At 34.7% G+C, this 17025-nt stretch overlaps 1 protein-coding gene across 1 annotated transcript in view; it reads left to right on the top strand.

Annotated features, from left to right (window-relative positions):
- The window catches only part of LOC111059398 (manganese-transporting ATPase 13A1), a gene marked incomplete at its 5' end in the record, with an annotated part of 34658 nt that extends 22372 nt beyond the window's left edge, over window positions 1-12286 (top strand). The window contains 6 exon segments of the mRNA XM_039425024.1: window positions 365-503; window positions 1882-2078; window positions 3777-3919; window positions 5290-5407; window positions 7172-7315; window positions 9396-12286. Of these exon segments, the coding sequence (XP_039280958.1) occupies window positions 365-503; window positions 1882-2078; window positions 3777-3919; window positions 5290-5407; window positions 7172-7315; window positions 9396-9518 (864 nt within the window).
- Between the last annotated feature and the right edge of the window lie 4739 nt (window positions 12287-17025).

The raw sequence follows: 17025 nt of genomic DNA, 5'->3' as shown, positions 1-17025 counted from the left end.
AGTTCTAATTGGACTATTTCCACAGCCCGGCTGAGCGAGTATGAATAGTCCCATTATAACTTATGGGAATAATATTCTTACTGTTCCACACTCGTTTACTGATACTGATATGTAGGAATCCAGCTTAACTCGGTATCAAAGCATTTCTGGACCTATTTTTCTAGGAACACATTTCATAATTATGTTGTTGAGAATCAGTCTGAGAAGATTTATTTAGTCTGAGAAGTTAAATTTTTTGAAGTTTGAATAAGGGCTATACCTAATAATATTGATGATGAAGATGCTGATTGATTTATATTGTGAATTACTATGATTAGCCTATTATTTATTTATTGACAGTTTTTATTGTTGTCAATGGTTTCAGAACTCATCGAATTCGACACACTCGCAGCTGCAGAAACTACTGAAGGAACTCGAGGAGCAAGACCAGGCGCAGATTGTGAAACTGGGAGACGCCAGTATTGCCGCTCCATTTACTAGTAAATTGTCTTCGATCCAGTGCAGTGAGTAAATCGACTAAATTATATTGATCAATATTTTTCATATTTTTCGTCGTTTTATCGTCGGTGGCCTAAATTATATCATAGAGAAACAACAATACTATCAGCATTGATTGAATGGAAAGCGTTATAGCTGTTAAAAGGAATACAGACAGTTCAAAGTAATATTACCATAGAGAAAAGATAGCACAAGAAGATATCCCATGGTATGTGGCTTTCAAGTTCCAATTTTCAATGTTAACTCCAGCCTATAGTTCTAGTAGTTCTTTTTCGTGAAGCTATGTGACACTGGTAGTCACTCATACTGTGCCGTTCTTACACTCTCATCCAGCAAAAACAGTAATAATAGACAGTAGTCAACAGTAATCGGCTTGAGTTAACAAGAAATCGTCTTGAAATTTGGAACATGAACGACCTATACCATAGGATATCTACATTTGCTATCTTTTCTCTATGATTATATGCTCAAGCGAGGTGACTCCCCATCAATAAAATTCATTATCTTATATTTATATTACTATCTTATAATTACAGTATTTATATTTATTCAGTTATTAATAAACTAATAAGTACCTGTGTTTCGCAACGGTGCTCGTTCGTTGTGATAGCATATCTTCCCAGTAAATGAACAAAGGCTGCTTTACAAACTTACCGTCGAGAGAGGTGACCATTTCTTTCACTTCATTACTCTAAAATAGAAGAAAAAAATCATCTAACGAATGGTTATTAAAAAATCATTTTGTTGGCCATGTATTCTATGGCTATGCTATGATAGACAAACAAGCTATCAGTTCATGTGCAGACGGTTCATTTCAACGATCATTGACAGCTCTGCGATTGTGGTACAATCTCTGGAACTGCGGTCAGAGTGCGAGGCAGGAATAATTTACCGGTAACTTGATTCTGGAACATTCAGCCTCTTGTCAAAATGGTTCCCATGGGACGCGGAACTTTCTACCGTTTGTCACAATTTACCGTATCCCAGAACCTCCACAATGCTTATTATGTGTAGTGTTTTGTTTGCAGTTTGCCACGTAATCAAGCAAGGCCGGTGCACACTGGTGACGATGTTTATAATGTGTGATCATTTGTTTCAGTTTGCCACGTAATCAAGCAAGGCCGGTGCACACTGGTGACGATGTTTATAATGTGTGATCATTTGTTTCAGTTTGCCACGTAATCAAGCAAGGCCGGTGCACACTGGTGACGATGTTTATAATGTGTGATCATTTGTTTCAGTTTGCCACGTAATCAAGCAAGGCCGGTGCACACTGGTGACGATGTTTATAATGTGTGATCATTTGTTTCAGTTTGCCACGTAATCAAGCAAGGCCGGTGCACACTGGTGACGATGTTTATAATGTGTGATCATTTGTTTCAGTTTGCCACGTAATCAAGCAAGGCCGGTGCACACTGGTGACAACACTGCAGATGTTCAAGATCCTGGCGCTGAATGCCTTGATCCTCGCCTACAGCCAGTCGGTGCTCTACTTGGATGGGATCAAGTTCAGCGACATGCAGGCCACCCTACAAGGCCTCTTATTGGCTGCCTGTTTCCTCTTCATTTCCAGATCTAAGGTGAGACATGCACAGTTTCCCATTTGTTAAACATCATTCCATCAGTTCATTTAACATCCCAAGAATGTTTACCTTTCCAATTCAATCGGCCCAATAGAGTAAGGAAAGAATATAATTGATTCTTATAAGAGTGTTCACACATCCTATGAATTTCCAGCAAAAACGAAACGCTTGAAGCACAAATCAACTTATGTTTCTGTTTTTTTCTACTGTTCTTTTGAGCCCTATCAAAACAATGCTATACTCTTCCCAACTATCACTTTTCCTGAACGAAAAGAACCAACTACTTTGAGAACGGAATCTCTTGCTCTCCTACCTACCATTCCAGATTGGAGACACCTGATTTGAAAGGCTTCTTTGTATAACCTAAAAACTATTGCTGAAATAGGTTTGGTTGTTATTTGTATTTGAAATCATTATCAAACGACATTCCGAATTAAATGCTGTCAACCACTCTGAAGACTTCCGTTACTGCAAATATTGATATTTCAAATATGCAAATATTAATATTGCAAATATTATAACTTGTAATTTCGTTTAATCATTATTTTATATTCATTAACATTTGTACAAATGCATTTTCTCATATATTTCCGTCTGCAATTCAGGACTATACAGGTTACTATTATTATTAGTATACTATTATTATTAGCGTATGGCTTTCAATGGTGGGGAGACCCAAGGGTAGTTCCACCTCGCCGTATATAGTCCAATATTCCCAACATTGGGAAACCGGACACTAAGGTTACATTGAGCACAATTCTTTAAATTTACACTTTTCACTTCGAAATAAAGTTTTTTTTATGTTGAAAAGTCCACACTTTTTATCATATAATAATTTTATCAAGCTTATTATATCATTGATAGTTATGGTGATTGACTCTTAGAAGGCTTTTGTATGAATATTGTAAAATTTCAACCTTTTCTATCTGTGGCTCTTATCAGTTTCTCTGTATGCATTTCAAATTCAAATCTTCCCGCTCTGGTTTATTTTTCTGTCGATGTGTAAACACTCCCATAAGAACCAATGCTATTATTTTTTGCCCGACCGGCCACAATTCATGGGAAAGCAACCCTTAATGCTGAATTCCAACATATATCAGTATCAGTGTACGTGTCCAGTGCAGTGAAAATATAATTCTCATAAGTTCTAATGGGACAATTCCCACTCAGCCCGGCCAATCGAGTATGAATACTCCTATTATAACATACCAGCTTGGGAATAGTCTAGCCCCTTATATTTTCACTGTACTTAGACACGTTCACTTTTACTGATATATGTTGGAATCCAGCATTAAGCTATTTACTCAACGATTTATCCACGTAAAATTGATATTATTTGTTGTATGGAGTTGGAATTAGAATGAAATGCTAATAAAGTAAAGATAATACCTTTTTTATAGTTGATATTAATTTTTATTATACTCTATTATGTTGTCTTTTCCCCTTAGGGCTACTTTTGAATGTTTCGGCTACTAATGCCATTTTCAAGTAAATGGCATTAGTAGCCGAAATATGTCGTGACCGTGACGGAATAATTTAAAAAGGTTACTCAGATTTATATTTTTATCTATTATGTTTTATATTTATTCATTTTTATCATATTCTATTATGATGTATATTGTGTGAAAAATAAAAATAGATTTGATTCAAGTTGAATAAAAGCTTTGCTGTATAGTAATCTAATGAAATTTACAGCCACTGAAGACGCTATCGAAGCAAAGGCCACTGCCGAATATCTTCAACCTGTACACCGTGCTCACAGTGCTACTTCAGTTCTTTGTGCACTTCGGCTGCCTCGTGTTCCTCGTGCAGCAGGCATCCGCATACACGCCACAAAAGTGAGTCATTTCAACCTCAGTCACTTGACTTCATTTCATTCTGTCTTTAAGAATACAGTCACTTGACATCAATTCAACTTGTCTTATAACAATACAGTCACTTGACATCATTTCAACTTGTCTTATAACAATACAGTCACTTTACATCATTTCAACTTGTCTTATAACAATACAGTCACTTGACATCAATTCAACTTGTCTTATACAAGGCATGCAAACATCATCTATGTTTAAGGAGGAGTCCATCTATGTTTAAAAGAAGTAGCCTACAAGGTAAAACCTGTGCGTAGACCTAAGTAAAGTAAATCTGTATGTATAGAAGCGAAATGGAACTTATTCATTCATTGATTCATTTAGGGCCGGTTTCCGAGCTTGGGATTTAGTTAAGTTCTAGACTTTAAACAGCTGGAGTCAGAAAATTGGCTTTCCGAAACGGGGCGTAGTTGCAGTTTTTGTAATAGTAGTCGCAGTTTTTATTTTCTCATTTCTATAATTAAAAACGTTTTTCCTTTACAAAATCAAAAATTTCTAAATAATTCAAAACAGCTGAAAATTTACACTATTTTCTCTTTATTTTATTTTGTGTAATTTTCTAGTTTTTCGAAATTTAATTCAAACGTGACTATGACAATGACTACGACTACGACCCGTTTCGGAAAGCAAATTTTCTGTCTCCAGCTGTTCCAAGTCTAGAACTCGGACAAATCCCGAGCTCGGAAACAGGCCCTTACCTACTCATCAACAAAAGTAAAATATGGTCGGGCCAAAAGATTAGATGTAATTTTAAAGACGATGAATCTTAATTCCACACTCTCATGAATTAGTAGGCTACTGAATTATTTTTCTCTAAAAAGATCATGTTTTCGGTTATTCTCTATAATGCTTGTATCGATTCCTCATGAAACTTTTATCACATTTTTCAATTCAATTTAATTCAATTCAATTTATTTATTCACACACTTTGGGTCTGGTTTCAACTCTGAAACCAGACCTGAGCCAGTCAAGTCACTCAATATTTATATATTTTATCATACATTGCAAAATGATGAGAGTTTGCATTGTCATTAAACATCATTTATGAGGAGTGGCCGTAGACGAGTGGTATAGACGCTGGGCTTGTAAACGAAAGGTCTCTGGTTCGAATCTCGGCCAGGAAAAATATTTTTCTTTGTTCACTCCTGTTTTGGATGGACACGTTGATTCTGTCGGTCCCTGATGCCTGAAAATAGTCAGTCAAGTCAGATGCCCCGAAATTGATCAGTTGTGACCTGAAAACTCTGAAACCAGACCTGAGCCAGCCAGGTCACTCAATATTTATATATTTTATTATATCATTATTATTAGGTATCATTATTTATTTGAATTTTCAGAGATAAGAAACCTTTCGATCCAGAAGAGGAGTCTGAATTCGAGCCAGGCATCCTTAACAGCACAGTCTACATCATTTCAATGGCACTACAGGTCTCAACCTTTGCCATAAACTATAGGGTGAGTAATGCAAATTACTTCTCACAATTATTTAAATATAATATTAAAATTAAATTCAATAAAAATTATGTTAAACTATTATCAAACGAAAATCCAAATTAATTTCTCATCTACTACCCTAAAGACTCCTGCAAATATTCCTTTCATTTGTATAAGAAATTATTATATTTATGGTTTCAGAAATTTCTTATAATTTATGTCTTTACCTTCAAATATAATTTGTTTCGTTGTAGAATTTGAATAAAGAAAAAGCAAACTTAAATATATGATTAAAAGAATACATTATTCAGAAAAACTACAAATTTAAAATTATACTGATTAATTTTTGTGTAGTAATGGAGGTGAGATTGTGATATTATAAAAAATACTTTTAAACGTCTCTAAAATAAATAAATACTAGTTCCGGTTGTTCTATCAATAATGGCCATAGGCTAGGTAGGACCTCACCGCAAGGGACTCCCCATCAACAAGAGGCCATTTGAATGTATTTTTGTTTGGGGCAAGCTACGGGAACGCGCCAACTGAGCTCCCCGACTGTAAAGCTACTTTTAAAACCACTTTCGAGGGGATCTACTGACGGCGTCAACTGAGCCCCTGAGAGAGGAGCTTGGTTGTCGTCTACGGTCCCGACAACTAGTCCCCCTCTGAACCAGTAGGGAATTGGTTCCAGTAAAAATGAACCAGTAGGAACCCGACACTGTCGGGGAGACTAGTTGACGCTAGCGTGCAAGGAGCTTGGTTTTTGCTTGTATTTTGCGTTGTCGTTCAAGGAAGGTTAAAGAATTTGCAGTGTCGAAAAATGAGAATCATTGTTACATACAAGTTGTAATTTATTTCTCTCATTCTCATTCCTTTACTGCTTTGGATATTTTTCATACAACATGATTAATATTTTATGCTGATCTGCGTTATCTGTAGTTATATGCTATGAATTGAAATAATGAATTTGGTTTCACCTATTACATGATTGGAATAAATTAATTAATAGTTGGAACATTGTCATCTTACCAATCTTACCCTATTTGATCTTATTTTTCTGTATGATCATGACAACCAGACCCCTTATATCCAGAAGCGGATCTACTGTCGGGGAGCTTAGTTGTCGTGAGCGTGTGAGGAGCTTAGTTGTCGCCGACAACCAAGCTCCTTCGTTCTAGTAGGGGATTTACTGTCGGGGAGACTAGTTTACGGCAATGGTATATTTTGCCAGGGGATTTACTGACGCCTGTGATCAAAATAGCGAGGAGCTCAGTTGTCGGAGAGACAGGTTGGCGGCGATCCACCGAAACTAGTGTCTTCTTATTTCTATAGATAAAATGGTGGTGTTAATTTCTCTAGCATTGTTAAGTCTCTATTCAATTATCATACCCACCACAATATCACATTTACTCTTTACTAATACATAAAATGTTGAGCATATTCTATCATACCTTCCTCAAAATCACCTTTACTCTTTAAATATATAAAACGTTGAAAAATTGATATATTCATACTGAATAAAAATACTAGATATTGTCTAACCACAGATTTATTAAAAAATCAAGATACAGGTTTCAGTTGTTACACTATTGTCAATCTCTGGTAAACTTTTTATTCAGTATAGATAACTATCACTGTGACCACTGTAACTATACTGGTACCACCTTCACATCTATTCAGAAAGTGATACATTTTTAGTGAATAATAGTTCTATTTGTCTATAATATTATGAAATATTTATCCATTCACGAGACATTTTGTTCATGAATTATGACTGATTTGCAGGGCCACCCGTTCATGGAGAGTCTATCTGAGAACAAGGCGCTGCTCTATACCATATTCAGTTCGGCGCTGGCAGTGGTTGCGCTAGCCATGGGTCTTGTGCCCGAAATAGCGCACCAGTTCGAGATTGTCGAGTTCCCCTCCGAAGTGAGTATATCACTCAGATTCACTTTCGACTGGCAGCATTCCTTGTAATGCCTCCTATTCAACTTATAGTTTGATTGCCAGCCTTAGTGGAATGGGAATCTTTGATGTTATTTACATTACACTCCGTGTTGCGATCACGGAGCCGCCATTTTTAACCTTCCGGGACGCGCGCCTATTTTTGTAACACGAGGACGCGCGCGTTGTACGTTTTACAACACTTGGTTCCTTTATTAAAATAGCTACTATATCAATTTAGTAGCTACTCACCCTTCTGCTCCTTCCCTTCTTCGTGCAACGCCCTTCCAAAACCGTAAAGTTCAATATGACTCACCCTGTACTACGGATGCTGACTATGCTGCAACTTTTACCATTATTTTCATTACAAGACTATTTTTGAATGTTAGTATGATATTTTTAGTATGTTTTGGATTTTTAATAATTATTAGAGGGAACTAAAAATAATAATAGTTAGAAAACTTTTAATACGTACATAGTAAAAACTCCGTACAGAAACATACCATTCATTCAATGTTTGAAGCTTTTTTTTATTTCTCAATTTTTTTTGTTCAGGCCACTTCAGTTCTATTCGATTGTAAACAATCTCGCTCTCTTTTGAATTGAGGTGCTAAAGATACAATATGCTGTTTAGTGCAATATAAAATCTCATCAATCATATCAAGGCTGATAACTGATAAAAATGCTTCAACTTCATCTTTTGCATTCTTAGCCACCTTCTTTGTACCAGGGAGAATTTTTATAATAGTTTTATTCTTAGTCTTGCTGGTTGTTGCTACTTCAGACGTACACCAGATTGTTTCACCATCCTTCCCAAGAATTAACTCAATATCATCATGTTCGGGAGAATGTTCATCAACGAAATTACTGGTTTCTCATTCACTTCCATTGCCACCTTCTACTTCACTATCATCCGAAAATTCGTTGTATTCCATCACTTCCTCACTGTCATCTGAAAAGTCAATGTTTTGCTCAACTTCTGAACTACATTCATTGAGGAGTCGGTCTATTTCACTTGTTCTTAGAACATCTGACATCACGAAAATTGTCAAAACTGTTTATAATTACATAACAAAATTAATAATAACTCATCTGAAACTAACGGTAAAATCACACTCACTTTCGAAAAATGGACTACTAGACTTCAAACTTTACACTAAGCTTGGACGCGCGCGATGTAAAAGTTACAACATTTCTGACACCGGTCTCTTCAACACTGAATAGGGTATGACCAGTGATTGATAGTAATGCAATATTTTGTTTGTGGGCGGAGCTAGATGTCGCGGAGGAATACTTAAAGGTTACCAACCTCACGGATGTGTATTTCTCAATTATAACGAAAAACTTTCTGACTGTTGTACTTTTTACAACGGCGCGCGTCCCAGAAGGTTAATAAACTCTTCAACTACTAACGCACGATGTTGTCCCGACCAAGCCATTGCTCACACTAAAACTGCCTGTCATGACGGGTCTAATGACACCATCCCCACCCTTCTGCTCCTTCCCTTCTTCGTGCAACGCCCTTCCAAAACCGGAAAGCTCATATGACTCACCCTGTATTACGGATGGTGACTATGCTGCAACCTATTCTAATTTCTCTGTTTCTTCTAATTCTCTTTTCATATTCTAAAATTTAGTAAAAAAAACATTCATTTATGAATACCATCGACCAGATACAATACAGATATAAAATTGCCCAAGTTTTGTAAATGGCTGTGGTTCAGTTTCAAAGACTCACAGTTTAACCATAGAGAAACAATAGCGTAAGCTATTCCTCTATGGTTTTACACTAGAAATTTTACATCTACGCATGCATAGATACTTTTCTTCTTTAAATTTCAGCCAGAGCTCAGCTTATAATGGGCGATCAATAGTATTAAAAAATCGAGGCATAAGTTTACCCAAATTTTGATTAATAAAAGTTTCCAAAAAATAGGTTATGTACTAACTTGCATGAATATTAGTCAAATTTTCTCTCCGAAAGCATTTAAATTAATAATTAGTAATTGTGATTGTTGTAAAACTGAATAAAAAAGAAAACTAATTTATTTTTATCGTGTTACAGTTTCGGAAAACGCTGGTGATTGTTCTGTTCGCTGACTTCTTCCTATCATTCCTGGTTGACCGCATTTGTCTCTATCTGCTCGGTGAGGGACAACTCAGGTTACGACCGTCATCGAAACACTGACTGCTGTCATTGCTAATGATGATTATGATGACTGTCCTTTTGTCATGTTGTCTAGTCCGTGGATACAAGTTGAAGACAAGCTTGTTGAGATGACAGTCCAGTTTCTATGCCGAGATTCAATTAAAACTGTCAGGATTGATGTTATGTATAAGGAATGCTGAAAGAGTGATATCATAGATAAAAGTTAAGAAGATCCCATGTTATAGGTATTTTATGTTCCAAATTTCAAGCAGATTTTTTGTTAACTCAAGCCCAGTATTGTCGACTCATTACTGTGTTGTTGGTGGGAGAGTGTAGAGATGCGTACAGATATACGCGCCGCGAACATGAGCAATTCACTTTTAATCCGCTGATGTATCTTACCGTTTCTGTAAAGATACAGATATAATCAGCTGATTAAAAGTGAATTGCTAATGTTCGCTGCGCGTATATCTGTACGCACCTTAAGAACAGCACAGTATGAGAGACAACCAGCGTCACATAGCTCCACGAAAAAGAACTGCTAGGACTATCGGCTTGAGTTAACATTGAAAATTGGAACATAAACGCCACATACCATGGGATATCTTCTTGGGCTATTTTTTTCTCTATGCTAATATTACTTTGAACTGTCTGTATTCCTTTTAACAGCTATAACGCTTTCCATTAAATCAATGCTGATAGTAATGTTGTCGGTTTGAAATTTGAAATGACTTTCGCACGTTTTTTGATTATATTATTTGAAATTAAAGGTTTGTTTTGAAGATTAAAGTAGAAAGTCCTGATGATGTTGGCGATTCATAAATACTGTACATAATTCGTCAAATTCGGGTATTATATGCACATTATTTTTAATATGCGTCTTTATTTTGAAGAATGAACTAAATTCATTCATGATTGAGTGTTGAAAACCACTTAAGAACTGTCACAAACTATTTTCCTCTGGTGATATTGAGATGTCAAAGTTTTTGAAAATTTGTAAAGTTGTGAATGTTGTGGAGTATCATTGTGAGTTTCATCGATTTCATTTCAATTCAATCACTTTGTTTTGTCTGGTCTGTGACCACACTGTTCAATTCAGACTGCAGTTTTCCCAGTTGTTCCATCAGTTCAAGCTTAGTTTCATACAATTCTGTTAATCTTGACACTGTATGTACGTATTCTTTGAACTCTTAGTAGATTTTGCATTCTTCAAAGTAAGGCGATTTGGATGATGGCTTGGAAGTACATTACGGAGATTGTGAGGATAGCATTGGTGGCAAGCCACTACCTCCGTAAACAGAGGTAGTGGGCAAGCTCACCTCATCCCTGCCCGTCTGACTGACAAAACTCAGGTCTTGACCGCATTCAGCTATTCAGTTATTGTATAGAGCAATCAATACAATAGTCGGAAAAGAAAAAACAGGCAATTTCCTAATTTTGTCTCAATTGTCCAAATATTATGTAGATTATGTAAATTTTAATTTATTCACCAAATCATCAATCTTACACTACAAACCAGAATAAAACAAACACTAATTTCAATATAGACGCATGGCTCCGTCTGTACTGTAAACAATATGTTTTCAATTCAGCTTATTTAATTTTTAACTAACAACAGTATGTTCAAAATTGTTATGACAACATTATGTTCTGCTATGTATGATTTTTATAGTGCGGGATATAATACTAATTGAATTTCAATTCCTATTCCTATTGAATAGGATAAAAGTTCGTTTTCTCTAATTTATTTATTCTATGAGTAAATGACATGGATAATAATCTTTGAATTTTCAATCAATCACCAACTGATTTGATTAGTCGATTTTTCGGTATTTTCTCATTATTTGATCATTTTAAGAACTTCCAGAAACACCTGGATTGGTAATCCTGTAATAATTATTATTGGGTCATATTTTTCTGGTTCAATAATTGATTATACCTATTTCATTATGATAATCTGACCCAATAATTAAATCACAATTTAGTTAGATTCAAAGAGACAATCTTCTGTTTCTAATCGTGTACCGTACTCACTATATTGATGCATCTAATTTGTTCCTGGTGATATTTTCAGACTTGGTCTGTTGAAATACCTCAATGATTATTATGGTAATAAAAATAAAATATTTTATGTGTAAATTATTCCAAGTATTTAATGGTTATTTTAAAATTAAACTTACTGAATCATCGAATTATTTAATAGTCAATAAAACTGTATCACTGTCGGTTATTGAAATTTGATTTGTTATCTCAATAATTTGTACATGCCAGGCCTATTAGTATTTAAATAATTTATCAACGAGTATGGAAAAAAATTGAGAGTTCATTGTCAATTCTGACAATTTGAATTTTGCACATTCTTACTAGCTTTTACAAATGTTTAGTTCTATTCTTTCAACTATCATAGAATCGCTTTGATTTTCTAGTTTATTCAAAGCTCAACTTCTCTGTGCATTCTTTGTATTTTCAGCTTCATAAAGTTCAGAAAATAATATTTGGTTGTTTTATTATAGAATTCTTAGAAATCCATAGAAAATGTATAGATATCCATAATTGTTATCTTAATTTTAATTTTCTCTAAAAAGTATTGTATTGATAATTTTTATTCTATTCCACGGTATCAATAACCGTATTGTTGTTGAAGTTAGGAATAATTATTTTTGTTTTGATTGGATTATGATTTATTTCACTGTAATGCGTTTGATCATGGCTTACTATCTATAGTAGGCTATGGTTTGATGGACGAACATGTATGTGAACAAGACTTTGTAAATTGGGTAAATATATATATATGTATATGGTTTGTAGTGCTGTTTTTTCTTGTAAGTTCCTATCAAATAGAATGTAGGCTATTTTGGACAGGAGCTTCTTTCATTAAATTTAAAATTCCTGTAGCAAAGGAATAATATTCAGCTTACAAACTAGAAATAGGCCTATATTTATGTAACTTACTGTATTCTTTTCATTAGAGCTACTCTTAAATATAAATAAAAGTTAGAAATTTAAGTACCTACTCTTTTAAAATTGTTCAATCAAGACCTGTTTCGGCTATATAATGACATTATCAAGTCAATTGATAAAAGGGTACTTAGATTTCTAAATTATATTCTTAGAATATATAAAAATATTCTCAAAATTGAAAGCTGATATACACATTTTCAATTTTAATAATCTAGTAATAATAACTATACCTACTATTACTAAGTAATAGTAGGTATTGGTAATAATGTTATTGAATATAAAAGAATTTCAATAGCCCAAGAATTAGTGACGTAATTTCAAGTTTGAGACGCCATATGTTTGAAAACTTGAGTTTTAAGCCACAGATTCATTGTTTACTAGAATTTACTAGGCTACTTTATGTCAGGTTGAGCTGAATCTCAATAAATTTCTTATTAGGTCCACGTTTCAAGATCGACTCATCCTGCAAGGTCTAATTATACGTGAGGGTGGATTCTTTGGATTTTTTTCGATTTTTGCAAATGACAGTAGAAACTCACTGTCCTGATATCAGGAACCAATGTTTGATGTTATCAAATTGCATCCTTTATCAATTTTTTCTTGGCCTTTATTGTATCTACTTTCAAATACTTCAAAATGCAACATCAAATTTCTCCACTTCCCCGACTTGTTGGATTCTCCAATTTTATGGATGTAATGCCTTTCATTCCTCTTACTGTTTTTCATGTTTCAGTTTTTCTTCTCACTCTTGAAAAATGTTCTTATTCAGGTGAGGAAATTCTTGCAGATGGTCTATTGGTTTCACTCTATAAGGAATGAAAAGATCGGGTCAACATAGTGTAAGCAACAATTTTGAATCTAGGAAGAGTAAAGTGCCAAGCCATAAATCTATTTTTGTTTCATAACTGCACTGAAATGGTATGAAGCCTACTTATTCTAATTTATTGAAGTGAGAAACAGGAAATCTTGAAGTAGAACCAATAACATGATTATTATAACTTGGTTTTCAACACAACAGAAATATAATCTAGGCTAACTACACTGAACGATTATTATAGTGCTGTTCAACACTCACGGTTTTAGAAGGTACAGTATTTCATTTATTTTTTGGTTGGATGTTGCCAAGATCTTCTTCAGAATTGTGTATAAATTCATATGAATTATCGGTATCTCTACTGAACAAAATCTGATAATATGTGGCGCACTCACACAACTTTCCTTGCCGTTATGAAAATTGATCACCTGACGCTAGTGTTCGTTCACACACATCTCATGTCTACTATTCAAAGATCTGAGCCAGCTGGTGACAGGACAATAACGCTGGATACACACGAGATCTGCTATCTCTTCATGGTGAATGATTTAATAGAATCAACAGTTGCCAACAGTTTGAATTGAATAATCACATTTTCTCAAATTTCAAGCTTATTTTCAATTTTAGGTGAAAATGTTACTTGATATTAATTGAAGAGATTTTCATGCTCAATCTTTTCCACTCGAAATTTTTCGTTTTATTTATATCTGAGACCTGCTAATTGGAAATCTAAAATCAAACTTAGCATAGATAGGGCGGAGCTTCTGAAATTTTTACAGATATGGGACTTGTGGCAGTTTATATAGCTTATCAATGACATTTTAGGTATGAATTTGATCAAAATCGTTGGAGCCATTTTCGAGAAAATCGCGAAAACCCCTGTTTTTGACAACATTTTCGCCATTTTAGCTGCCATCTTGAATTGCATTTGATCGAAATTGTTCGTGTCGTTCCTTATAGTGTAAAGACCTTAAGTTCCAAATTTCAAGTCATTCCGTTAATTGAGAGATGAGATATTGTGTACACAGACGCACATACACTCATACACACACAGACCAATACACAAAAACCAATTTTTTGGACTCAGGGGACCTTGAAACTTGTAGAAATTGGGGTACCTTAATTTTTTCGGAAAAATACTTTCTTACCTATGGTAATAGGGCAAGGGAAGTAACAAGCTTTCCTTTGCATGCCATTTTGCATAGTAAATGACTGTTGCTTGACACTGTCTTGGCCGGAATCTCCACATAAAATTATTGTTATGGACGATAACTTATCAACAGAGCACTCTGTAGTCATATTACAGCAACATAATATGTATTATGAACTTATAGGTTAAGCCACAGAATTAATAATAGCATTAATAATTAATTATTAATTAATTATAGGAGTTTTCTCTGGTTAAGCATATTGGTTAACAGATGGTAGCCGCAGTTCATTTTTCCAGAAAATGTTGTTTGACACTATTTCATCCCGACCCCTTCAATTATTATGAAAAATTATTATTTTATCATGAAAATATTAACTCGGTGAATATAATAGGTACAGAGTAGTGTTTATAAATGAATATAGGGGTTTCAACTCTTTATATAATTGATTATTGACCGAGCGAAGTGAGGTCTAAGATTCAAGTCGACGGTTTGGCATTTCTCTTAATGTTTAAATGTTTATATGTTGCGCATTCACGGCGAAACGCGGTAATAGATTTTCATGAAATTTGACATTTCAAGGATAATATAAAAGGAAAAAGGAGCCTCCTTCATACGCCAATATTAGAGTAAAAAACAGACTATAGAATTACTCATCATAAATCAGCTGGCTGACAAGTGATTACACAGATATGTGGAGAAGCCAGTCTATTGCTGTATTTCCATAAGGTCTATAGCTTCAATCAGGTACTTGTGGATGAGAATACTGTAGTATTCACATCCAAAAGTAGTTCACAGAACTACTAGTAAATGAAAATAGGGGTTTCAACTCTTTATTGACCGAGCGAAGTGAGGTCTAAGATTCAAGTCGACGGTTTGGCATTTCTCTTAATGTTTATATGTTGCGCATTTACGGCGAAACGCGGTAATAGATCTTTATGAAATTTGAGATGTATGTTCCTTTTTAAATTGCGCGTCGACGCATATACAAGGTTTTTGGAAATTTTGCATCTCAAGGATAATATAAAAGGGAAAAGGAGCCTCCTTCATACGTCAATATTAGAATAAAAATCAGACTATGGAATTATTCACCATAAATCAGCTGACAAGTGATTACACAGATGTGTGGAGAAGCCAGTCTATTACTGTATTTGTATGAGGTCTATAGTTTCAAACAAATACCTTAAAGAGGTATTTATCTCGGGCCACTCCCGTGTTTCGGATGGACACGTTAAGCCGTCGGTCCCGGCTGTCCAAAAAGCAGTCGTTAGGTCATGTCAGAGGCCCTGAAATTAATCAGTTGCGACCTGAAAACTCTGACACCAGACCTGAGCCAGCCAGGTCACACGATATTATTACCTTAATGCATCTTTAAGCTGAGTTTACACCAAAGTTATTAACAAAATGTTAATAACTTAATACTTATAGATTCTATTGGATTGAACGGAAGTTGACAAACACACATCTTCATCATGTGTATGATAAGCTATGTTCAATCTAATAGAATCTATAAGGATTGAGTTATTAACATTTTGTTAATAACTTTGGTCTAATCGCAGCTTTAAGGTCTTTGGTTTCAATACCTATTTTGTTTTGCAGTCATGGTATTATTATGCGTGCCCATTAGTATCAATATCCTCACATTCAAAAAACTAATTTAATAGGTGATAAAAATAAACAAATGAACTAAATAATGCTGGAGAAATTATTATATTTTTAATTGTAAAAAATTAATTCTCATCAGATAGAAATATTATCACGGAACTGGATGAATTATATCATATGGAATACAAGTTCAAACGTGAACTGAGTTTGTTAACATTTAAAACAAGTGACATCAGGTACTTATTGATGAGAATACTGCGTGAGGTCTACTGTTCACAGAACTACTAGTATAATTGATTATATTAAACTGACAGTTACAAATGATATGTCAAATGAAAGAGTAACTCAGTTTCGTTGACACCAGTGCGAATGTGTGTGTAAAATGTTTCTGCCGCAATCCGCTAGACAGCGGTAGTAACAAAGATGGAGGATAGACGCTGGGAAGGGAAGACCGCAACACCGCAAGGGCAATGACAGGGCTTGCTATGCATGGCCGCCTCGTTCTCCCGACCTAACGCCATTCTATTTTTACCTTTGGGGCTTCATCAAGGATCGTGAGTACGTGCCTCCTCTGCTATAGGTTGGATGTGTGCCTTGTGACAAATCATACATAGTCGCATTGAACATCTATAAGGTTCATAGGAAAACTGTTTGAGTTACTCTTTTATTTGACATAATACCATTTACAACTGTAAGTTTAATGTGATAAATGTTATAAAGAGTTAAAACCCCAATATTAATTTATAAACATCCTGTATATTTGAAATAATATGATAATTGATCAATGGCAACAAGAATTGACAATCAATATTTTATTAGATATAACAAGATGACTTGAATCACATCCATCTACTACAGAAGGCGGTGGAAAAATAAACTTTGCAATTCGCAACTATCCCGTCCTATCATTTCCACTGATTATATAGCGTGATTCTCACAAAAATACATTAAACGCGACATACGTTATGATAATCTCACAACATTTGGTTGAAAACAGTAGAATAATAATAACATCAAC

Source organism: Nilaparvata lugens, chromosome 3, assembly GCF_014356525.2.
Source record: "Nilaparvata lugens isolate BPH chromosome 3, ASM1435652v1, whole genome shotgun sequence".
NCBI classification, from domain to species: Eukaryota; Metazoa; Arthropoda; class Insecta; order Hemiptera; family Delphacidae; genus Nilaparvata; species Nilaparvata lugens.
This window is presented reverse-complemented; position numbering and strand designations above follow the sequence as displayed.